Below are 26,964 nucleotides of genomic sequence, written 5' to 3' on the forward strand. Positions count from 1 at the left end.
TGCACTGTAACAGCGGTTACATACACATTGATGGACTGTAACAGTGGTTACATACACATTGATGCACTGTAACAGTGGTTACATACACATTGATGCACTGTAACAGTAGTTACATACACATTGCTGCACTGTAACAGCGGTTACATACACATTGATGCACTGTAACAGTGGTTACATACACATTGATGCACTGTAACAGTAGTTACATACACATTGATGCACTGTAACAGCGGTTACATACACATTGATGCACTGTAACAGTAGTTACATACACATTGATGGACTGTAACAGTAGTTACATACACATTGATACACTGTAACAGTAGTTACATACAAATTGATGCACTGTAACACGGGTTACATACACATTGATGCACTGTAACAGTAGTTACATACACATTGATACACTGTAGCAGTAGTTACATACACATTGATGCACTGTAACAGTAGTTACATACAAATTGATGCACTGTAACACGGGTTACATACACATTGATGCACTGTAACAGTAGTTACATACACATTGATGCACTGTAACAGCGGTTACATACACATTGATGCACTGTAACAGTAGTTACATACACATTGATGCACTGTAACAGCGGTTACATACACATTGATGCACTGTAACAGCGGTTACATACACATTGATGCACTGTAACAGCGGTTACATACACATTGATGGACTGTAACAGTGGTTACATACACATTGATGCACTGTAACAGTAGTTACATACACATTGCTGCACTGTAACAGCGGTTACATACACATTGATGCACTGTAACAGTGGGTACATACACATTGATGCACTGTAACAGTAGTTACATACACATTGATGCACTGTAACAGCGGTTACATACACATTGATGCACTGTAACAGCGGTTACATACACATTGATGCACTGTAACAGTGGTTACATACACATTGATGCACTGTAACAGTGGTTACATACACATTGATGCACTGTAACAGTAGTTACATACACATTGCTGCACTGTAACAGCGGTTACATACACATTGATGCACTGTAACAGTGGTTACATACACATTGATGCACTGTAACAGTAGTTACATACACATTGATGCACTGTAACAGCGTTTACATACACATTGATGCACTGTAACAGCGGTTACATACACATTGATGCACTGTAACAGTAGTTACATACACATTGATGCACTGTAACAGCGGTTACATACACATTGATGCACTGTAACAGTGGTTACATACACATTGATGCACTGTAACAGTAGTTACATACACATTGATGCACTGTAACAGCGGTTACATACACATTGATGCACTGTAACAGTAGTTACATACACTTTGATGCACTGTAACAGCGCTTACATACACATTGATGCACTGTAACAGTAGTTACATACACATTGCTGCACTGTAACTGCGGTTACATACACATTGATGCACTGTAACAGCGGTTACATACACATTGATGCACTGTAACAGCGGTTACATACACATTGATGCACTGTAACAGCGGTTACATACACATTGATGCACTGTAACAGCGGTTACATACACATTGATGCACTGTAACACTGGTTACATACACATTGATGCACTGTAACAGCGGTTACATACACATTGATGCACTGTAACAGTAGTTACATACACATTGATACACTGTAACAGTAGTTACATACACATTGATGCACTGTAACAGTAGTTACATACAAATTGATGCACTGTAACACGGGTTACATACACATTGATGCACTGTAACAGTAGTTACATACACATTGATGCACTGTAACAGCGGTTACATACACATTGATGGACTGTAACAGTGGTTACATACACATTGATGCACTGTAACAGTGGTTACATACACATTGATGCACTGTAACAGTAGTTACATACACATTGCTGCACTGTAACAGCGGTTACATACACATTGATGCACTGTAACAGTGGTTACATACACATTGATGCACTGTAACAGTAGTTACATACACATTGATGCACTGTAACAGCGGTTACATACACATTGATGCACTGTAACAGTAGTTACATACACATTGATGGACTGTAACAGTAGTTACATACACATTGATACACTGTAACAGTAGTTACATACAAATTGATGCACTGTAACACGGGTTACATACACATTGATGCACTGTAACAGTAGTTACATACACATTGATACACTGTAACAGTAGTTACATACACATTGATGCACTGTAACAGTAGTTACATACAAATTGATGCACTGTAACACGGGTTACATACACATTGATGCACTGTAACAGTAGTTACATACACATTGATGCACTGTAACAGCGGTTACATACACATTGATGCACTGTAACAGTAGTTACATACACATTGATGCACTGTAACAGCGGTTACATACACATTGATGCACTGTAACAGCGGTTACATACACATTGATGCACTGTAACAGCGGTTACATACACATTGATGGACTGTAACAGTAGTTACATACACATTGATACACTGTAACAGCGGTTACATACACATTGATGCACTGTAACAGTGGTTACATACACATTGATGCACTGTAACAGTGGTTACATACACATTGATGCACTGTAACAGTAGTTACATACACATTGATACACTGTAACAGCGGTTATATACACATTGATGCACTGTAACAGTGGTTACATACACATTGATGCACTGTAACAGTAGTTACATACACATTGCTGCACTGTAACAGCGGTTACATACACATTGATGCACTGTAACAGCGGTTACATACACATTGATGCACTGTAACAGTAGTTACATACACATTGACGCACTGTAACAGCGGTTACATACACATTGATGCACTGTAACAGTAGTTACATACACATTGATGCACTGTAACAGCGGTTACATACACATTGATGCACTGTAACAGTAGTTACATACACATTGATGCACTGTAACAGCGGTTACATACACATTGATGCACTGTAACAGCGGTTACATACACATTGATGCACTGTAAGAGTAGTTACATACACATTGATGCACTGTAACAGCGGTTACATACACATTGATGCACTGTAACAGTAGTTACATACACATTGATACACTGTAACAGCGGTTACATACACATTGATGCACTGTAACAGCGGTTACATACACATTGATGTACTGTAACAGCGGTTACGTACACATTGATGCACTGTAACAGTAGTTACATACACATTGATGCACTGTAACAGTAGTTACATACACATTGATGCACTGTAACAGCAGTTACATACACATGGATGCACTGTAACAGTAGTTACATACACATTGATGCACTGTAACAGCGGTTACATACACATTGATGCACTGTAACAGTAGTTACATACACATTGATGCACTGTAACAGTAGTTACATACACATTGATGCACTGTAACAGTGGTTACATACACATTGATGCACTGTAACAGTAGTTACATACACATTGATGCACTGTAACAGTAGTTACATACACATTGATGCACTGTAACAGTGGTTACATACACATTGATGCACTGTAACAGTAGTTACATACACATTGATGCACTGTAACAGCAGTTACATACACATTGATGCACTGTAACAGCGGTTACATACACATTGATGCACTGTAACAGCGGTTACATACACATTGATGCACTGTAACAGCAGTTACATACACATTGATGCACTGTTACAGTAGTTACATACACATTGATGCACTGTAACAGTGGTTACATACACATTGATGCACTGTAACAGCGGTTACATACACATTGATGCACTGTAACAGCGGTTACATACACATTGATGCACTGTAACAGCAGTTACATACACATTGATGCACTGTAACAGTAGTTACATACACATTGATGCACTGTAACAGCGGTTACTTACACATTGATGCACTGTAACAGCAGTTACATACACATTGATGCACTGCAACAGCGGTTACATACACATTGATGCACTGTAACAGTAGTTACATACACATTGATGCACTGTAACAGCGGTTACATACACATTGATGCACTGTAACAGTAGTTACATACACATTGATGCACTGTAACAGTAGTTACATACACATTGATGCACTGTAACAGCGGTTACATACACTTTGATGCACTGTAACAGTAGTTACATACACATTGATGCACTGTAACAGTAGTTACATACACATTGATGCACTGTAACAGTAGTTACATACACATTGATGCACTGTAACAGTAGTTACATACACATTGATGTACTGTAACAGTAGTTACATACACATTGATGCACTGTAACAGTAGTTACATACACATTGATGTACTGTAACAGTAGTTACATACACATTGATGCACTGTAACAGCGGTTACATACACATTGATGCACTGTAACAGTAGTTACATACACATTGATGCACTGTAACAGCGGTTACATACACATTGATGCACTGTAACAGTAGTTACATACACATTGATGCACTGTAACAGCGGTTACATACACATTGATGCACTGTAACAGCAGTTACATACACATTGATGTACTGTAACAGTAGTTACATACACATTGATGCACTGTAACAGCAGTTACATACACATTGATGCACTGTAACAGTAGTTACATACACATTGCTGCACTGTAACAGCGGTTACATACACATTGATGCACTGTAACAGTAGTTACATACACATTGATGCACTGTAACAGTGGTTACATACACATTGATGCACTGTAACAGTAGTTACATACACATTGATACACTGTAACAGCGGTTACATACAAATTGATGCACTGTAACAGTGGTTACATACACATTGATGCACTGTAACAGTGGTTACATACACATTGATGCACTGTAACAGTAGTTACATACACATTGATACACTGTAACAGCGGTTACATACACATTGATGCACTGTAACAGTGGTTACATACACATTGATGCACTGTAACAGTAGTTACATACACATTGCTGCACTGTAACAGTGGTTACATACACATTGATGCACTGTAACAGCGGTTACATACACATTGATGCACTGTAACAGTAGTTACATACACATTGCTGCACTGTAACAGCGGTTACATACACATTGATGCACTGTAACAGCGGTTACATACACATTGATGCACTGTAACAGTAGTTACATACACATTGATGCACTGTAACAGCGGTTACATACACATTGATGCACTGTAACAGCGGTTACATACACATTGATGCACTGTAACAGTGGTTACATACACATTGATGCACTGTAACAGCGGTTACATACACATTGATGCACTGTAACAGTGGTTACATACACATTGATGCACTGTAACAGTAGTTACATACACATTGATGCACTGTAACAGTAGTTACATACACATTGATGCACTGTAACAACAGTTACATACACATTGATGCATTGTAACAGTAGTTACATACACATTGATGCACTGTAACAGTAGTTACATACACATTGATGCACTGTAACAGCGGTTACATACACATTGATGCACTGTAACAGCGGTTACATACACATTGATGCACTGTAACAGCGGTTACATACACATTGATGCACTGTAACAGTAGTTACATACACATTGATGCACTGTAACAGCGGTTACATACACATTGATGCACTGTAACAGTAGTTACATACACATTGATGCACTGTAACAGCGGTTACATACACATTGATGCACTGTAACAGCGGTTACATACACATTGATGCACTGTAACAGCGGTTACATACACATTGATGCACTGTAACAGCAGTTACATACACATTGATGCACTGTAACAGCGGTTACATACACATTGATGCACTGTAACAGTAGTTACATACACATTGATGCACTGTAACAGTAGTTACATACACATTGATGCACTGTAACAGCGGTTACATACACATTGATGCACTGTAACAGCGGTTACATACACATTGATGCACTGTAACAGTGGTTACATACACATTGATGCACTGTAACAGCGGTTACATACACATTGATGCACTGTAACAGCGGTTACATACACATTGATGCACTGTAACAGTAGTTACATACACATTGATGCACTGTAACAGCGGTTACATACACAGTGCTGCATATACAGTAGCACATATAATAAGATGAACCCCAGAGAGAGTAAAAAGAGAAAATATCATCAAACATGCTCTTAAAACTTTCATGGTGTAACTTCATACACTGGATTTTACCAGGGACAAATGGTCTGAGAGCGAAGTCTTTTTCAGTATGATTACTTATATAATGTACTTGCAGCATGTAAGAGGCTCTATTAGAGTTCACCTGTAGAGAAACGCTAGTCTATTTCTCAGCTTTGTGTCTGTGAGAGTACACATAACAAACAATGGCTTGACACCTTCGTGGCCGGGAGCAGTTGGACACAGATGATCTGACACAGGAAAAACTGGGAATATTAGAACTTGTTCAAATTCTTTATCTTTTACTGTCTGATGTGTTTCCAACTCAGGAGGTGGTTATGTTTTTACTTCCAACAGTAGGACACTGCTCTATTGTACACCTTTTCCACCGACATGGGTTAGACTGGTGTCAGCATTTGAATATATTATCAGCTCACTCATCTTGAGAGTTAGTATTGTAGTTCAGTCAAGCTTTAAGTTTTTCTCTAATTGTGACATAACTAACCTTGTGCTTCTCATAAAAGTTAATTAAGGGACAGAGACTCCAAGTGGCACTATATTTACTACAGTGAGGATAATCCTGCATGCAAATATAGTAGTTTGTTGTGAGTTTGCAATGACAATGTAGAAATGCCTAAACACAGGGAAGATGGAGGGGGTCTTCCTGTCCATCTATAATGCTGAAGTTAAACAGGGCCTTTGTTTGAGAGAGCCTTCACTCAGAGGGTTTCATTTCAGACAAGAAAGTCTAGAGCACTAGTATAATTCTAAAGGAACCTTTTTTATATCACACTATGCAGAAGAGGTCAATAAACACCTAATGGTAAACTGTGCTGTCACAAAATAACCTTCATAAACAATAAATTTAGAGGTAAATGATACCAATAAGTAGGCATGCTATCTTAGAGGAAATATATCCTTGCAGAAAACTGCATGTAAATTGTGATAAAAAGAAATTTTAGATATGGCAATGAACAAAATATTGTAGATTGTATATGAAAACATATTACTAAGAACTTTTTTATCTAAATACATATAAACGAAAGAAGCCACAGAGATAGCCTGAAAAATAGTGACCTGATAAGAAAGAAAAGGAGAAAGTAACACAAGGGAAGACTTGCACTCCCTGTAAAGTCAAGGCCAAAGAGTAAGACAACACCACAAAATGGGCAAGAATCTAAGCTGGCGTTGTGGCACTCTTGGGGCCCTATAGGAAGAACATGGTGGAACCTGGTATTTTATCACTTTCCAATGGAAGGCATTTGTCAAATGCATTGTGCATTTGTCTACCAGACAATAATAGAGCATTAAACATGGCAGCTAATGATCTCAGCAGCTCCAAAGCATCTGACCATTGTACAAGGAGAAAAAGAAAAGGCATGACAAATTAACTGACCTCATGGCAGATGACAGAAAGGCTGGCCTCTGAGAATGCGGGTGATGAGAATTGTGGGAATCCTAAAAAATGAGGGAACTCCTGTTCTAAAACAACTGGCCCCAGTCATCAGCACATCCATATAAAGAGATCTCCTCCTGCCTCTTCAGAGAAATATCAACCACGTTCTAAGTTTTCATAAACAATATTCATTTAGACCAGCATATCAGTCATTTATGAGATATGGCGTAGAAACAGAAGACAGATGCTACAAGCAGAGCCACAGTTGAGTCAGAGTGGGGATTCCCTTCTATGGTGTAAAAATGATGGCAAGTGGAATGCTTCCAACATGGTAACATGACAAAGAGCTTATACATACTAGTCAAGTGGAAGTTTTAGATATAAATAAGCAATAATTTAAGACTCCAGTAGATGTACTTAACTTCAGGTTAGATGATAGAGGATTAACAAGTACAAAAGTACATTCAATACAAGACAAAGAATGCTCATAATCACATTGCCAAATTAGGATAAGACAGGATGTGGAACATCAATACTTGAAAAAAACAATTTGTGATAATTTTTATGATTGATAAAAAGCACCAAATCACACAATGCAAAATATTGCAAACATCAAAGAACACTGAGGCAGACACTGAAGGGAAGAAAACCTAGAAACATTAAGTTTGTGCGTTGGCTTATGTTTTGTTTTTTCTGATCTCTGAAAGAAGATAAAAGACACAATCTTCAAAGCAAAAACAGCTCATTAAGAGCATGGGAGAGAGATGATAATAGACTGGCAGTTTCGATATGCAGAAAGAAAATATATTCCAACCTGGTTTTTGTAATTTAGCAAAATTCCTCCAATAATTAAAATGAAATAAGGACATAACTTTTCTATAGAAAATACTGATGTGGTCACTAACCTAAAATGTGGATATTCCAATCTAGATCATCACTAACTAATAGAATTATAACTTTGACCATAGGTATTTTATACTGCATAATTACCACATAAAAATTAAAGAAATGAAAATAGGGCATTTTATTTAGCCTAATAGGTAGTAATATTATTCTAGCACAAAATGTGTAATATTATTACTCAAATATCTCCTGCCACCTTAAATATAAATCTAAGATTTTATATTTAATGTCTGTGATACTAATAAAAATTTTATCTGTTCCTCTAATAGTCTGTGATATGTCAGACTTTTAGTTTTAGAGGATTATTGCTTTGATAAATAACTGTTGTCTGTTTAGAATTTAGTCCCTTATAATTAATATAATCATACTCAATTTCTGAAGTACAATGTCTTCTAATAGTATGAACACTGAAATGAGAAAGAATCTTTGGATACAGCATCATTAAATGTTTAAATAAAGTACTGCCTTACAAAAACAATGTCTAAGGCACAATCATAGTCATTATGGTTAGTTTACAGCTACTATCTGTTAATGTTTTATATGAGAATATCTATTCATTTGTCTAAATGTACCCAGAGTTATAATCTGTTGGGCACAGGAGACCACTTCCTATATAGAACCCCAGTAGCACAGACAATAAGAGCAACAATAAATAAATGAGACCTACTGAAACTGAGAAGCTTCTGTAATGCAAAGGACACTGTCATTAAGACAAAAAGGCAGCCTACTGAATGGGAGATCTTCACCAATCCCGCATCAGACAAAGGTCTGATCTCCAAAATATATAAAGAACTCAAAAAACTAGACATTAAAACACTAATTAACCCAATTAAGAAATGGGGTACTGAACTGAACAGAGAATTCTCAACAGAAGATGTTCAAATGGCCAAAAGACACTTAAGGTCATGATCAACCTCCTTAGCAATCAGGGAAATGCAAATCAAAACAACTTTGAGATACCATCTTACACCTGTCAGAATGGCTAAAATAAAAAACACCAATGATAGCCTATGCTGGAGAGGATGTGGAGTAAGGGGAACACTCATCCATTGTTGGTGAGAATGCAAACTTGTGCAACCTCTTTGGAAATCAGTGTGGTGGTTTCTCAGAAAATTGGTAGTCAACCTACCTCAGGACCCAGGAATTCCACTCTTGGCAATATACGCAAGAGATGCCCAATCATACTACAAAAGCATTTGTTCAACTATGTTCATAGCAGCACTATGATGTGGGAGTGATTTCTTATTAATAAAGAAACTGCCTAGGCCCATTTGATAGGCCAACCCTTAGGTAGGCAGAGAAAATAGAACAGAATGCTGGGAGAAAGAAGCTGAATCAGTGAGTCGCCATGATTCTCCCACCCGACACAGCCACAGGTTAAGATCTTTCCTGGTAAGCCAGCTCGTGTTGCTACACAGAATATTAGAAATGGGTTAGATCAATATGTAAGAGCTAGCCAATAAGAGGCTGAAACTAATGGGCCAGGCAATGTTCAAAAAAATACAGTTTCTGTGTAATTATTTCAGGGTAAAGCTAGCCGGGTGGCGGAACGCAGCCCGCCGCTCATCACTACAGCACTATTTAAAATAGCCAGAACCTGGAAACAACCTAGGTGCCCCTCAATAGAAGAATGGATAAAGAAAGTGTGGCAGATGTACACTTTAGAGTTTTATTCAGTGGTAAAAAACAATGGCATCTTTAATTTTGCATGCAAACGGATGGAAATAGAAAACACTTTACTGAGTGAGATAACAAAGACCCAAAAAGATGAATATGGTATGTACTCACTCATAAGTGGATTCTAGCCATAAATAAAGGACATTGAGCCTATAATTCACGATCCTAGAGAAGCTAAATAAGAAGGTGAACCCAACGAAAAACATATAGTTATCCTCCTGGATATTGGAAGTAGACAAGATTGTCAGGCAAAAATATTGGGAGCACAGGAATGGGGTGTTAGAGAACCCGGTGGGGGTTAGAGAAGATGGAGAGAGAGAAGGGAGAAGGGGAGGATTGGGGAGAGCTTGAGGGAATGGGATGGTTGAGATGGAGGGTAGATATGGAAGCAGGGAAGTAGCTATCTTAATTAAGAGAGCCATTTTAGGGTTGGCAAGAAACTTGAGTCTACAGGGGTTCCCAGGTGTCCAAGGAGATATCCCCCAGCTTGTTCCTTGGGCAGCAGAGGAGAGGGTGCCTGAACTGGCCTTATCCAATACCATTCTGATGAATATCTTGCATATCACCATAGAACCTTCATCGGGCGATGGATGGAGATAGAGACAGAGACCAACATTGGAGCACTGAACTGAGATCCCAAGGTCCAAATGAAGAGCAGAAGGAGGGAGAACATGAGCAAGGAAGTCAGGACCGCGAAGGATGCGTTCACCCACTGAAAAGGTGGGACTAATCTAATGGGCGCTCACCAAGGCCAGCTGGACTGGGACTGAATGAGCACGTGATCAAACCAGACTCTCTAAATGTGGCTGACTGAGAAGTCAAGGACAATAGCACTGGGTTTTGATTCTACTGCATGGACTGGCTTTGTGGGAGCCTAGTCTGTCTGGATGCTCACCTTCCTAGACCTGGATGGAGGGGGGAGGACCTTGGACTACCCACAGAGCAGGGAACCCTTACTGCTCTTAGGACTGGAGAGGGCGGGGAGTGGGAGGCAACTGGGAGGAGGTAGAAATTTTTAATAAATAAAAAAATAAAAAATAATCTGTCCAGAAATACTCAAGTTGCCATACTATATAATTTCAAAATATTTGGCTAAAGCACAATTTTAATTTATTATAATTTATTAAGAGACAATGTATTTCTTTGAAATGGAAAAGTATGTCAACCAAGAGGCTGCAACTTAATCACATTAAGGTAACTCCCCTGTCTTAACAATAAAACAAGGAAAAGCTATCAAAATCAGATTAGCAGTCAAATGTAGAAGCATGAAGACGATCTTCACTATAATCTGTTAATGATTGCATGACACCATCACCTAGGTGATCACGGTGAGTGAAGTTAAGGATCTGACTAAGATATCACACCAGAGTGGAAGAGGGTGACGCACATGCATCTCTATGACACTGTGGGTCTATTGTACTCACCAGTTAGAATACTGCACTCTGTATCTTCAATGTTTCTGTTTGGCTTTCTGTTCTGGATGAGAGGTATTTTCTCTCTTAGAGGATGAATATGGCAGAGTGACATTGTATGTTCTCTTCAGAACCGAATGTCTTAAAAACGGACTGAGCTAAGGAGGGAAACAGAGCAACTTAGTTTAATTATATCATCCATATACTTTGAAGGATTAGTTTATATAAATGAACAGTGGTCTCATTAATACAAACTAACTCACTGATGTCATTCATTAATACCCTAAATGTTTAGATTGATATCCAAAGTATTCTGTAACATGCAATGACCTTAACTAAACTGTACTTAATATTCTTGACAAAAGTTATATGTATCTGAGAGAAACCAAACCCTTCGGTAAAACCTACAACTTTCTAATAATGAGTGGGTGCATTAGGACATGTAAGTTTTATTTTTTTTAATATTGTGTTTCCAGTGAACGCAGATACTAACTTTTCACATATGTTTTCTCCCAACATTTGCCATTCTGACAAATATCTGGTGTAAAATATACCAATATCATCTTTCCAAGACTATTCTAGTAATGTGAACATGAGATAGCAAGACACAGCCCATTTACCTGACCCAGGCAACAGACCAATGAAAACACTGAGAAGAAAAAGAGTTTGAAACAACTTTACAAGGATCAAAACTAAAATTAAGGCAATATTCATTCCCCCACTGTTATCTACATGCCTTTTTGGAGATATCTTCAAATCAGGATGATGAACTTGTGATCCTGCTTTGGTATTGCTGTAAGTATTAACTGAAGTCAACCGCGTGAGCGAATCAAGCCTAACACACAATTTGAACACAACCCTTGCAACACCTCCTTCTTATTTACATTTCCTTCCCAGGGGACACACACAGTAGGATGGATAGAGAAGCTGGACTCTGAGGCTAAAAGTTTAAGCCAACAAGTTGAGAGTTCTGCATTCTAGGCTTATAGTTTTCCACTGGGGTCTGAATGTGATAATTAACAACACCCTGCAGTGGCTCTGCTTACTTACTCTAGAGCCGTGGCTCTCAACCTTCCTAATGCTGCAACATTTCAATATTGTTCCTCATGTTGTGGTGACTCCCAACCATAAATTTATTTTCATTGCTACTTCATAACTATAACTTTGCTATTGTTGTTGTTATGAATTGTAATGTTAATATTTGTGGTTTCCAATGATCTGAGGAAACCCCTGTGAAAAGGTCCTTAGATTCACAAAGGGGTCACAAACCACAGGTTGAGAACTGCTTCTTTGGAGATTTCTTTTCCCCCTCCGTTGGTTCATCTGAAATAAAAGTTTGTGGTATCTTCAAGTTACTTGTTCCCTTGTCTGTTGCTCCCCCTGCCAACCTTACATATAGGAAATACAGGATTAGAGCAATTGTATTCTGATTCTTAAAACCACGGATTTGCCACTTATTTGCCAAAACTCTCAGTGTGTGTGTGTGTGTGTGTGTGTGTGTGTGTGTGTGTGTGTGTGTGTAAAATTGGGGACCACAATGACCTAGAAAGAGGAAAGGAGAGTTAATTCAAACCACCTACTGCCTATTCCTTACCAACTTCCAAGCAAATACAGACTTCAGAAGGTCAAGAGTCTGTCATTATTAGGAAATGATGAAGTGCGGAGGACCATTAAAAACCAAAGGCTGGAATAAAAACGTTTTGTGAAGCCCTAAGTTTCCAAGCTGCTAGTTACCCTGCACAATCATAGAAGTAGGTTTCTAATAATCTCATCACAGAGCTGAGATACAAACAGAGCTGAATTTGGGCACAAGGAAGTAGAAACAGAGTGGATGTGCAAAGGCTTTATCTACATCAGAAGCAAGAAATGACCAATTTACTAAAGTCACTGTGGCACAGGTTCTTTCTATGCCCTTCCTTAAAGGCTCCTACAATAAAGACTTCTGATGTGGGAGGTCTCTCTTACTAAGAGCTGATGGCACCACACATTAGAGAAAAAGTGAGCTTTATATCACCTAAGATGGAGTGACTCACTCAGCAAACAGTGGTGAATGAATAGAACTGTATCTTAAAGTACCAGCATTTAGCATCATATGAAAAAGTTATGATTCAAGCAACAAAAATTGGGTGCATTCAAAAGAAACATGTGTTAAAGTAATAAGTTTGTATTTATAAAAAATAAATCACTACATATCATCTAGATATTATGTATCTAAATTAAAATATCTAAATGTTCAAAATGTATATTACAGAATCAATAGATTAAAATACTACTGGTTACTATACCTAGGATTTTATTTTAGAAAGTCATTGTGATTATATAAAAAAGGTAACTGAAATTTACCATATTGTTTTAAACAAAAAAAATTTATATTATTTCAAAAGTCAAGGAAGAAATTGGCACAATGGTTTTTACCAGGAAATGAAAAGGCTGCCATAATTGTTTTACTAAGTTAGAGGACAAGGCTTCCAAACATGCTACAGCTTACATCAAAGAATATGTAGACTCTTAAGGATCTGATACTGTGTGACATCTAAGGATTTGTAAGCTCTGGAGGATCTGACACTGTATAACATCTAAGGAAATGTAGACTCCAAAGGATCTGATACTGTGTAACATCTAAGGATGAGTAGACTCCAAATGATCTGATACTGTGTAACATCTAAGAACGTGTAAGCTCAGGAGGATCAGATACTGTGTAACATCTACGGACATGTAGACCATGGAGGATCTGATACTGTGTAACATCAAGTATACGTAGGCTCTGTAGGATCGGATACTGTGTAACATCTAAGGACATGTAGACAGGGAGAATCTAATACTGTGTAACATCAAGTATATGTAGGCTCTGGAGGATTTTAAGACTCACTAGAAAGAGGCGACAAAGCACTGAAGGACAGCAGCTGGTTTTTGGAAGATAGCCCACACTAAGGGTCAACTAACCTTTGACAAGGCAGCAAAGCAATACAGTGGAGAAACAACGACAATTGTCAGGGTTACAGGAAGCCAGAGGGAAACATAATTAGTGATTTAACTTTGAAGAAGATGTGATGATGACCAAAGAGACAGCCATTAAGAATTTGACAGTGAGTGACAAAACTGAAGTGGATGGCCACACCTAATCCTAAATTCTAAACCATTAAGAAAATATCAAATTAACAATCCTGTTCTTCCTAAGGCACATGCATATAGAAGAAAGCCTGCTACCCTTACTAGAGACTTTTAGCCATCATTTTATGCCTTAGATAGTATTGAACATGAGATAGGCCTTTTGTGTATTTGAGCTTCCTGAAATCATGTGCAGACTGTAACTTTAAGAATGGAAAAGTCTGAAAGTGTCTCCCTGTCGCAAAGAGTAGCCTGACGTTCACCTCAGAGTTTTATATTCTATATCAGATGGCTTGCAAAACTGATTTAAAATTAATCTGAACTAAAAACAATTTATATGTGTTGTTTCATTTAAATGATGATGAATGTACTTGAATCATGAATTACAGCTGTGGAAAAATCAATGCACCTTTTAAAGCTGTGCTTCTGTCTCAAATGCCTAATGAAATAAATTAGACTATAACTTTCCATTGGTTATAGCGTTCAGTAAACTTATAAATAATATTGTATATATTCACTATGTGCTCTAAAATATATTGCTTAAATCACTTTAGTCATGAAAGGTTATTAGTGCATATTTGTTCAAACGCTTGCTAGGATTAAAAGCATATATTTTCTTCCCCAGAATGACGAATGCCTTCCCAAATCTCAGTAAAAAATACTTTTTTACTTAGAGGCAGCACTTTGTTCCTTGTCAGAAAAGAAAATGAGAAGGTAAGGAGCTGTTTGCTTTTGTGGTATATGCATCTTAGAAGTTGGAATATTGAAATTATTAGCAAATAGTTTTTAAAAAGTCACTTCCAGGAAAGACTAAAATAGAATATCTGTTCCAATGTAAAGGTGATTAAAGGAACATAATGACTAATGCATGATTCTCGATGTAAAATATTAATCAAAGAGTTAGAGAATTAGAATAAGATCTATATTACAGATAATAGCATAGTAACAATGAGAATCCCTAATTTTTATCACTGCTCTGTGGTTTCAGAAGATAATACTTTCCTGGAAAGGAGATAAATTCTGATGTACTTAAAAGTGAAAGATTATGATATATTATAGATCCAATAATGTCATAAAATACAGTATATAAAATGCAGAGCTATTTATGTGTATGAGAGAATAAAAGAGAGAGAAAGGAGGGAAATTTAAAACATTTCATGATAACAATTAAAATATCAACTTTTGGATATGTTTCAAAGCAAATGCAACAAAGGGTAATCTTATTTTTTAGATTTTTATTTTATGTGTCTGGGTGCTTTAGCTGCACATATGTAAGTGAACCATATTGTTTCTGGTGCTCTCAGAGGCCAGAAGAGGTGGACTAGGAGGAGCCTCTAGAACTGGAGTTACAACTGGTTTGGGGCCATGATGTGGGTGCAGAGTATTGAAGCTGGGGGTACTCTAAACCCTCAAGCCATCTCTCCAGCCCCATAACATGCAGTGCTACAGTGAAGCATTCTCTCTAGATTCCCAGTAGCCAGACACTCTGCAGCTTCTGTGCTTAGAATTTGTCTTCCTCGAGAAATGAAAGCTCTGGGCTGGGGCACTGGCTCAGCAGTTAAGAGCACCGGCTATTAGGTTTTGTTCTCTTTTTTTTTTTTTTGCACTTTTTAAAAGTAATATATTTATTATACAAAAAAAAACTCCAAAAAGTTTCAGGTCTTGCTGTGTAAAGTGACATGCAGTGATTGATGTGGTCGCAGGACTTTGGACTACTGTCATAAAGTAGCCATGGCTTCCACAGCTTCGATGAGGTGTAAGGTGAGGCTGTACTGCCCGTGCTGCTCTGGCAGGGGCTCCATTACTTTGTGCACTTGTTTAGCTGTTGTGGCGATTGCACATCAGTGTTCTGAAGATCCTGGGTGTTCATTGCCTTCAGCCAGGTGCAGAGTTGATGTGCCAATCGCCACAATAGGTTTAGTTCTTAGGGCAAATGTCAAGGAGTAGAATAACTGCTTCACGTGGTAGATCTACTTTCAGTTGTTTTTGAGAATTCTCTGCACTCATTTCCAGAGAAGAGGCACCAATTTGTATTCTCACTAACAATGAATGAGGGCCCCTCTTTCTCCACCTTTGTTGCCAGTTGTTCTGTTGATCTTGGATATCCCGAGAAGAGTGACATGAAATCTCAAGGTTGTTTTAATTTGTATTTCCTTAGTTGCAAAGGGTAAGGAACACTTCTTGAAGTATTTCTTAGCCATTTTTATTTCTTTGTTTGAAAACTCGAGTTAGATCACTAGACCATATTGATTGGGTCATTTGTTCCTTTGACTCTTTGTTTTATGAATTCTTTGAATATTCTGAGTAGCAATCCCCTTCCAGATCTAGCCGACAAGATTCTCCCCCATTTAGTTAGTTTCTTCTTCGCTCATCACCTCACATCTCCACCTGATGCAACCACAGAGAGATCTGCTGGGATCTGGCTCCATTCATTCACATTAGGCTTAGGATACAGAGCCTTGTGGTCAAGCATGACATTTTTTCTCAGTTCTTCCCCATACTCATTTTATAAACACACTAGAATTAAGTACTCTCTCTACCCTGTTTTTGATGATCAGTTGCAGACAGTTGTCTGTTTCAGCTACAAAATTGGTGCTGTTGTCCATCAGCGCACTGTCTGCTAATGCACACACATACACACTTCTGTGATGATATCTGCACACTTAGATTTACAGAACTGACTGACGATGTTCTGCAGTTATCCAGGAATTTCATTTTGCCTACATTTCTCCGGTGTCCTGTGTCTTTTGTCTCCATCCCTGTCTTGTACTTTAGGTATGTTCATGGAAATGAAGTGCTGTGATACTGCCATGAACAGAATGTTTGTGTTTCCCCAAAGTCCACATTCTAAAACCCTGCCCTCCAACACGGTATGAAGGGGTTCAATACATCAGTATTTGCTTTTAGAGGCAGCTTTCATGAAAAGACCAGAGCTCTTCTACAACGGAGAGGTAGGTGGCTAGCTCTCTGCTCTGTGAGGATGAAAAGCCTGGGAACTCCTATGCAAGCTGGAGAGAGCTCCTACCAAAACCCAACCATACTAAAGTATGATCTCAGCATTCCAGCTTCCAAAAATTTTGGAACACATTTAATTTTGTTTATTAGCCAATCACTCTATATTATTCTATTATAGAATCCTGAAATTGTCACAAGACATATATATGTATATATATTTTGTTTGTATGTATAAAATGTGTCTATGGTAGTTGGTGTTAACTGTCAACTTGACAGAATCTAGAATTGCATGGGATAGACCCCTTTGGGAGTCATCATGATTACTGTAATTAAGGCAGGAAGACCTGCCCAAAGTTTTTCAGCTTCCATACCATGGTTTGGATTGTCAACTGTATAAACAAAAAAAGGGAAGTTAGCAGAAACATGGACTCATTAATTTTTTTCTTCTGTAATGCAGACGGAATGTGACTAGCTGCTTCAGGCAATAGCTACCTTGACTTCAACCATAATGAACTTGGCTGTGAGCTACAATAAACCCTTTCCCTCTTAAATTGCTTTTGTTAGGGTGCTTTATCACAGCAACAGCAAAGACTCTTGGAGACATTCTTCTATTTCAGTTTTTCTGGAAGATGCATTGAATTTGCTTTTCATGCTTAGACACACAACACCTCTAGAACTGGTTCTGTTTGCGAAGTAAGGTAGCACTTCACTTTTTCCCATACAAAAGGCCAACTGGATGAGTGTTGTTTCTTGATGAGACCAACTTTCAACTTCCTTGTAAGACTGTATTTTCATAGAATCTCCATGGTAATATTTGTCAAATACACTCTTCCATTTGTTTACCCCTATGACATTGTCTTATCAAAAGTGGATTTCTAGAAATCTGGGCACTGACTATAATCACACTAGTTGTGCTTTTACGCATGGCTGCTTTGGCTGAAGAGTTCCATGTACAAAACAAATAAAGTGCAAAACCCATTCTGTGTATATCCCAGTCAGCTATTGGCTCCATTGGCCTCTGCTCCAGATAATGTCTGTGCTCACCCAGAATTTTCGTCCTGAGTTCTGTTCTATGAATGGTTTGCTAGCATTAACTAAGCATACTTCGTGGTCTATTATCAAGGTGTTATGCTAGAGTGTTAATTACCCTATTGTTTATATATGGTCATTTTCCTTCATGGTGGCTTGTGGTTTGGTTGTGGTTCTTGTCATCTCAATCTCACTGATTAGGGATGAAAAATAAGCTCAAATAAAAAACATCAAAAAGAAAAACAATCTCGCCAAAGTGTTTTATCTTTATATGAGTCTAGGATTTTTAAACAATCCTTAAAAATCTACTTATTATTAAATCACAGGGCAATAAATAGGTTATGCATGCCTCTGATTATAACAGGTCTAAGACTTTGAAGCTGCCTGTTAAATACTAGCCATATCTAGCCTGCAGCACCAAGGCCATAGGAATTCCTGCCAAGTGCTACAACTTCTGCAAGTCTATTTTCCCAATGTGTAGTTGACAGTTGCTAGGACACATCCCCATCACTTGTGTTTACTAATATCTAGTTATTTCCCAAGCACGATTCTGTGACTTCTTTATGGATTTGTTGTTGGAGATGCTTTATATTGTTTTATGGCAATGATCCACAGACCACATGTATGATGAAAAACTGAATAAAGGCTATTCAATTTAATTCAATTAAATGCATAATTTAGCATTGCTCAAAATGATACTATGTTTACATACTTTTGAATTTAAGAAGTTTGACTCACGGTGGTGGCGCACGCCTTTAATCCCAGTACTTGGGAGGCAGAGGCAGGCAGATCTCTGTGAGTTCTAGACCAGCCTGGTCTACAAGAGCTAGTTCCAGGACAGGCTCCAAAACCACAGAGAAACACTGTCTTGAAAAACCAAAAAAAAAAAAAAAGTTTGACTCACATTGCTCTATTGTATTTTTACTTCTTACTGCCAACATTTTCTGATCAAGTTCTTGCTAATGTGATTACAACTCAGTATTAACTGATTCTTTTTGTGGGGGGGGGGCGGTTAGGATAGGGGGTTCAAGACAAGTTAAAGACATGCACCACCATTGCTCATCTTAACTGGTTGGTTTTGAGGAATACAACTTAATTATTGGTGATAGGGTAATTTTACATTGTCTTCCATTCTCCCTGGATTAGTTAAAAAGGGTATGCCATCTGAGCTATAACTTACATATTTAGTCACTTCACTGCCTCATAATTTTTGGAGTGGGTGTGGGCACTAAGTCTCCTTTCTCATCACTAAAAATAAGCTGTGTTAGAAGAGTGACTGGCTTATAGCAAGAGATCTTTGATCTCCTACTCAAGTCCATTATCATTATTAGTGTGGGTGAAGGAACACTCTTTGCATGCAATAGTGTGCATGTGGAGGTCAGAGGACAACTTCATGGGGTCATTCTCGTCTTCATATTTTACATTGGTTTTGGGGGCCAAACTCAGACTGTCAGGTATTCGTGGCAGGTGCTTTGCCACTGCACTGAGAGCTATCTCACCGTTCCTCTCGGTCATATTTGTTAATAATAATTTTTATAATGTTATTTCTATTTATTTCCAATTGTTAAATGTCATCATTTTCACACATAAGTTTTAACATTTTAAATAGCTAAACTGACTAAATTCTTTTGTGGGATTCTTCCCTTTGTAGTCATAGTTAACATATATTACTCATACTTTCCAAGGGCTTAGTAAAATTTTCCAAAATGGATACAAACATAGTAAAAGAAGTTAGAATGGGGCTTCAGACATGGGTCATTGGTTATGAGAATTCCTCTTCTACAAATGAACCCATATCACATGGCTCACCAGCACCTATTAACTCTAGATTCCAGGGATCCAATACCCTCTGCTATCCCCAAGAACACCTTCCCCCACCCCCAACCCTTCAACCCACCACCTTCCCTCTCTCAGTCACATACTCACACCCACACGAAATTAATAAGCAAAATGTGGTAGGATAAAATCAAAAGTGTGAAATTAGTTAATATAAGAAACTAAACTGGTGATCACTTTCTGTATATTCTCAGATGTAGTAAATTATGCATTCAAGTAGGAAATGTGATTATCTATAAGTTCAGAAATAACTATAGCATTTGTTAAAGGTATTTTCAGTAGACTTTTTGGTACCAATGCTAGTGTAGTCAAAATTCACAAATGTGTAAAGAAAAAAAATAGTTAACATTTTAGTGACATTTTTTAAAAGTTCACAGCATTCAAACGAAATACTGTAGCTGAGAAGTGGAAAATGACTAAGTTATCTCCAGTACGTTCAAAAGGTCATGAGGACTGCCTACCCACTAAATCCACCCATCTGCCAGAAAGTCAGAACCAGACAGAGCATTGACATTATTACAGATGGAGAAGATAAGCCAGGTCTATTGATTATATTCAGTACTTAACATGATTATTACTCTTTAGTTTTCATGGCAACCACAAGAGATTTTTTCATTTCTTAAGTTAAAATGTTAAAGTATAAGGTTTTACTTTAATAGTTTTACTGTCGTAACTATCAAATTCTTATTTTTAAAACCTTAATTATACATTGGCATAATTAAAGGTTTTAATTTTACCTATGGTTTAAAAGCTGAAAGCATCATCTTTCAATGCTAATGGCAAAGTACAACAGAATCACCAGATGAACCAAAATAAATTACATGCATAATGGATTCAAGAATCCATTTTAGATCCGTACAGTATGCATATTATATGAAACAAAAAGTATATTAATAATAAAGTGATTTTTAAAAATCTATTAAAAGGAGATCAGTCTGTTTAGATGATTATACTACAGATAGAATTGGAGAAAAATGAAAAAGCAAGTAAATAGGTTAAAAAGTTTAGATTTTTCTTGACTGGGTCAAGAGATATATGCAAACCCTGAAGTACTAATGCAAAATAATTAGATTGTGAGTAAGGAACACTGCCAGGGAACACAGATGAAATGCAAGTCATCACATAGTCTGAATGGAAATACGTCTGATAGCCATCAAGACTGCTCTCGAAATTTCTTTAAAGAGGCAATTCAATATACTGCCATGAGCTTGGGTTTTCTAGGAAGCAAGATATCTATCAGGCATTTATGCAGACTGCTATAGACGATAGTCTTTCTAGTCTGGTTAGAAATAGAAAAGATCAAAATATAGGAAATGACCCCAAAGACGCTTGCATTATTTTATAGTATGCCATCTTAAAGGTAGATCCTGTGGCTAAATTATAAACAAAGCCTATCATGGACTTCACTTAAAACTAACAAAGACTGAAAAAGTCCTTCTGCCCTAAGAGGAATATTTATAAGACTCTAAGACATAAGTTGATGTAAAATCTTTGTATCAACATTTTCTCAAAATTCATAAAGACTGTGAGACTGGAAAAGTTACCTATTAAGTTTTGAATGTCAAGTGTTATAATGCAAGTTATTTCTTCACATTTCAAAACTTCATGATAAACTAATATGTTTGCTCCTTTGTTATTAATTAATCAGGAGTAGAACTTTTCTCCTCCAAGTCACGAGAGGGAAACCTCCCACTTGTACTTTCTGACGCTATAGCTCATGACAACTAGAATGTGCATTCCCCACGAGCTCCACTCTTCTGATGCTATAGCTCATGACAACTAGAATGTGCATTCCCCACGAGCTCCACTCTTCTGATGCTATAGCTGATGACAACTAGAATGTGCATTCCCCACGAGCTTCACTCTTCCGAGAGCTGCAGTCCAAGCATGGATCACGCACACCTAAAGTTATGTTTCCTGGGTCTTCGATCATTTTATAAGATAAGATCCTACAAACAGTTCTTAAAAAGTCAGTTTCTGATTATTAGAAACACAGTCTCCAGCCTGCTCGCTTTTCATTTATTTCCCTCCATCTTCTAAGCACTACAGAGAAGCAAATCCATTCTCTCTATAAAGCACACAAAATTCTTTTTAAAAATATTTTCTATATTCAATTGGTTAGAAGCTCAAGAATAAAAATAAATTACAGTGTTTACAATATCACTTTTTTTAATTCGGACTTTAATAAGAACGACTCTTCTAAAACTTGTGCTTGCTATCAGGATGTTCTATGTAGCAATCACTTTATTTTAATGCACTTTCAAATCATAATATAGCAAAGCTTTTTGTGGAACAATTTCCTGAATTTTAGAAGCGACTTGGCAGCATCCTTTAGAAGTCAAATTTTTTGTGACCTTTATGGCTTATGAATAAATTATTTACATTACTATTTTTCAGATATAAACTCTATTTGATAAGAAATATTCTTTTAATTTAATAATTCAGCCACTATTTAATGGGACTTTGAACTAGGAAAGCAGTTGGATGATGTAAGTGGGGCCTAAGGGGCAATCTTAATAGGAGCTTGGAAGACAGCAGTGTTAAGAGCAATGTGGAGGCCCAGTCCAGAAGCTTTCAGAGCCAACAACTCAGATATGACAAAAATTCTTGTGATATTTTTCCAACTACTGTGGCTGCTTTTAGTCTTTGACTGATGAATTTGCCTGATGCTAAATTGAGAGTTTTGGGAATAATTTTGTTGGCAGAGGCGATATCAAAACAGCCTAATATTGACTCTGCTGTATGGCTATTAGTGATCACTTCTATGCAGGTCTAACATGAGAAGTACAAATAGGGCAAAGAGAAATATGAAGTGCATAGTACTGGGAGGAAATGAGCCACAGGAAATTTAATGTTGGAGTGGAGGGCTGTGCTGAAAGAGTAAGGAGAACACGGATGTGAAAGAGGAAAACAACCAGGAATGCCGTCCTCAGAGCAAGACTCTACCCAAGTCATCTGGCAATTAGTGAAAGGAAAATGCCCAAGGAAATTTCTCCACACAGAACAGCATCTACAAAGGAAAGTGTATACAAATACAATTCAAAGGGAGGGCCAGATTCTACTCCAAGTGGGTAGCCAATTTTGGTAGTGTCCTCTGTGTGGTTCTGGCTAGAGAGTCATGGAGAAAACATGAGCAAAGGGGTTCTGAAGTCTTCTTCCAGGTTTAGAAAAAAATCTGAGGACAGATGTGTGGTAGTGAAGTCCCTGCCTTGATGCCCTGAGTGCCCATTGTGTGCAGCTTTGAAATAAATTATCTTTGGAGTTTTTCCCCCTGAGCTTATCTTCATGTCTTCCATAATTCTAGCTAAACTAAAATACAGCATAAAATAAAATATGAAAAATACAAAAGGTCATTTGACAATGTCAAGATTTTAAATTACTTTTTAAATAATAGGATGAATATATATTAATCTTAAAACAACCCATGTCAATTTTATCTCTCATTTTTACATCAGACAAGCTAGTCTTCCTAAATTTACTTTCTTACACTTAGTATTGAGTCATGTAGCAAAACTGTCTCTCATTCTTTGAGGGGAATATATTATACATTTCATTTTGAAAATTTTAAATTTTAATCAAAAATGGTATAGAGGCAGATAAATATATTAAGCATCTTGACTTAAAATGTTTAAAATGAAATCTATTTTGAATAAAGCCATTTATTTTTTACCAAATATTATAAATTAGTTATTTAAGAAAGAGATATTTAGGCAAAAGTTAAAAAAAATAACCAAAACAACTATACACCAAATTTTACTTCCTCAGACTTAAAGTAGATCAAATTAAAATGGTGCAGTGTTGGAGTAGCAAGATAGTTTAGCAGGTCCAATCTCTTGCTAACGTTCTGAAGCCAATCCCCAGAACTCACATGAGGGAAAGAGAAACCAGAGTGGATACGTTTTCCCCTGACATCCACATGCTGCCACCTTGGTACACACACATGCATACATACCCACGCCCACACATGCATGTGCGTACACACGCACACACAAATAAAGTATAGTGTTTTACTGTATTTTGAGCTGTTGAATATCCCTACATCAATGAACAGCTGCAATTCCTAGATGTTTACAACTTTTCCCACAGGTTTTCCTGTGAGGAAAGGTGAGAAAGGAATGTTCACTGTGCTCATATATGTCTTAGACACATTGGATATCAGTTCAAAATGATTCATGCACTCACACACACCTTCATATATATTCTTTATTTATATGTAGAAAACTCAGAAAAGACATTTTATACATAATATATAAGTTATAAATATGTTAAAATAATAAAGGCAAAATTATTGAGTAACTTCAATTTCTGTGTTTACATTATTACTCTGAACATGAAAACGACACACTTCCAAAAAGATTCCACTTATAGGTATGGATGGAAGTGTTTCCTATAGCTATATATATTTAAACAAGGTAACTAAAATAATTTTCATTTTTTTCCTTTAATTTTAACAACTGTAAGTTCTTGCTTAGATCAATACAGAATTTTAACATGGAACAGAATGTCTTTTGTAACTCTAGGCAAACAAAATAGAGCTGCCCAGGGGAAAAATTATCCTGCATGCTTCCCCCAAGACACACGCTGAACTCAGGATTACACTGTAACTTCTTCTCACAAAAGATGGTGATTTGCTTTGCAGTCATCTGCTTCCTGCTGCTGCAAAAAATGTAAGCTTTGTTTCAGAAAAGCTTTAACCTGAGAATTACTGTGTGCCGTGGTCACCACGTGAAACAGACGAATAATCTCGAAGGCAGCCAGAGAACTAGGTTTGGAAAATAAAATGAACTGTTGGGAAGGCACAGCCATGCCCCCTGCGTTCCTGCAGGCGTTGGTACAATTCCACACTTACTCTCAGGAGTACCCTAAACTTGAAGGAAGTTCCCACAGAGCACAATGTGTCTCCCAGCAGCAGCTGAATCTTGCATCTTATCTAATAACTGCCTGCAAATATACCGTTAGCTGTTGTTTCAACTGTCCTGAGAGCTGAGACTCTCTGTGGGGCATCCATTTGGCCTGCCAAATATTTCTTCACAAGTTGTTTGTTTTTCTGCTATTAAACTTTAGATAGAATTTCAGGATTTCATGAAAGGGGAAAGCAATATCCATGTTAAGACATATTAAATATTAAAATAATTTTGCACATCTATCAGCAACATGTGTTGCTAAGAGTCAAGAAAAGAAATACGGTCACAAAAAAAGAAAGAAAAAAGAAAAGTAAGCAAAGGTTCATGATTAATCCCATCATCTTTTTAAACAGAAGAAGCTTCTGTAATCAATTGCACAAAAAATTCGAGATGAATTGCTTAAGGATTTAAAATGAAAATGAGGAAATAGTCTGTGAATGTTCCTTCTATTTATTCTCAGGTGTGAAGGAAAATTCAAACAGGAAACACCATATGCAGGCAGCATATGTAATTCTGACCACTTGCGAACCTCAATGCATAAAAGCTAGATCACATCAAACTGATAGCAATACTTACCATATCTCCCGTGTTGGTCATTCACTACAGTGTCGGGGCCTAGACACTTAATAACTATAAATTTGAATATCATTAATCACATTATATAAACACTATATATATAGTAATACAAATTTTCCACTTAAAATTACATACAGTAAGAGAAGGCAACACATTTCTGCCCTACCATGTTTTCTTTGTTGTTTTCAAACTTTTAGGAACTGTATAGCCATAGAAATCTTCCAATGGACATACAGCCATACTTCTCAGTTTAAAATTGCCAGCTTAGGGTTAAGGAAATGGCCTGAGTTCCATCTCTGGAATTCACATACTGGAAGGAAAGTACAGATTCTAGCAAGTTGCGCTTTGACCTTCATACAATGATATGACTCATGTGCCTCTCCACAGATGAATGAACACACACACACACATGCAAGCACAGAATTTTTAAATATTCAGTTTACATAGCCACACACATTATGGTAAGTTTCTTTCTATGAAGTTAATTTGAAATATCTTACACAGAATACAAAATAATTTCTCAGAAACTACAATTAAAGATTGTTACATTGTTAAAGGTTTTAAAAATAATTGCCAAATTCTGTAATAATACTTAGTTTTCTATATCATATGACTCTGCCCGTTTATAACTTTCTGAGAGGAGTGTGGTATAGTTTATCAGGTAAACGTGTTTGATTTTCACACTGATGAGAACCACACAGCTCAGCAAGTTGACACTGTAAATCCATCCAGGATTCTCATACTCATGGAGCTGGTCTCTTGATTCCTAGACTTCTCATTATTTATTCGATTTAGTGTTGTTGCTGCAACTTCGATGTGCTCTACTGACAGGAGGGCCGAATACATTTTAATGGACTAAGAGTGAGTTCCCAGCTAGTGTACGCAGGAAGTCTGGCAAGAAGCTGCTGCTGCACATCTCCCTTAATGGGACCTATGGAAACCAGGATTCAGGAGCGCCTTCCTTTCCTGAAGAGAAGGGTTATGTGACCAGCGCGCGTGTGTGTGTGTGTGTGTGTGTGTGTGTGTGTGTGTGTGTGTGTGTGTGTACTTAAAATGAAGCAAT

At 37.4% G+C, this 26,964-nt stretch overlaps 1 protein-coding gene across 1 annotated transcript in view; it reads right to left on the bottom strand.

Moving 5' to 3' along the window:
* Nucleotides 1-11,505: 11,505 nt before the first annotated feature.
* Nucleotides 11,506-26,964, bottom strand: part of Stpg2 (sperm tail PG-rich repeat containing 2) — a 365,571-nt gene continuing 350,112 nt past the window's right edge. The window contains exon 13 of the mRNA XM_075978987.1: nt 11,506-11,651. Within this exon, the coding sequence (XP_075835102.1) occupies nt 11,532-11,651 (120 nt within the window). The 3' untranslated portion in view covers nt 11,506-11,531. The remainder of the gene's footprint in view (nt 11,652-26,964) is intronic.

Source organism: Microtus pennsylvanicus, chromosome 7 (assembly GCF_037038515.1).
Source record: "Microtus pennsylvanicus isolate mMicPen1 chromosome 7, mMicPen1.hap1, whole genome shotgun sequence".
NCBI lineage: Eukaryota > Metazoa > Chordata > Mammalia > Rodentia > Cricetidae > Microtus > Microtus pennsylvanicus.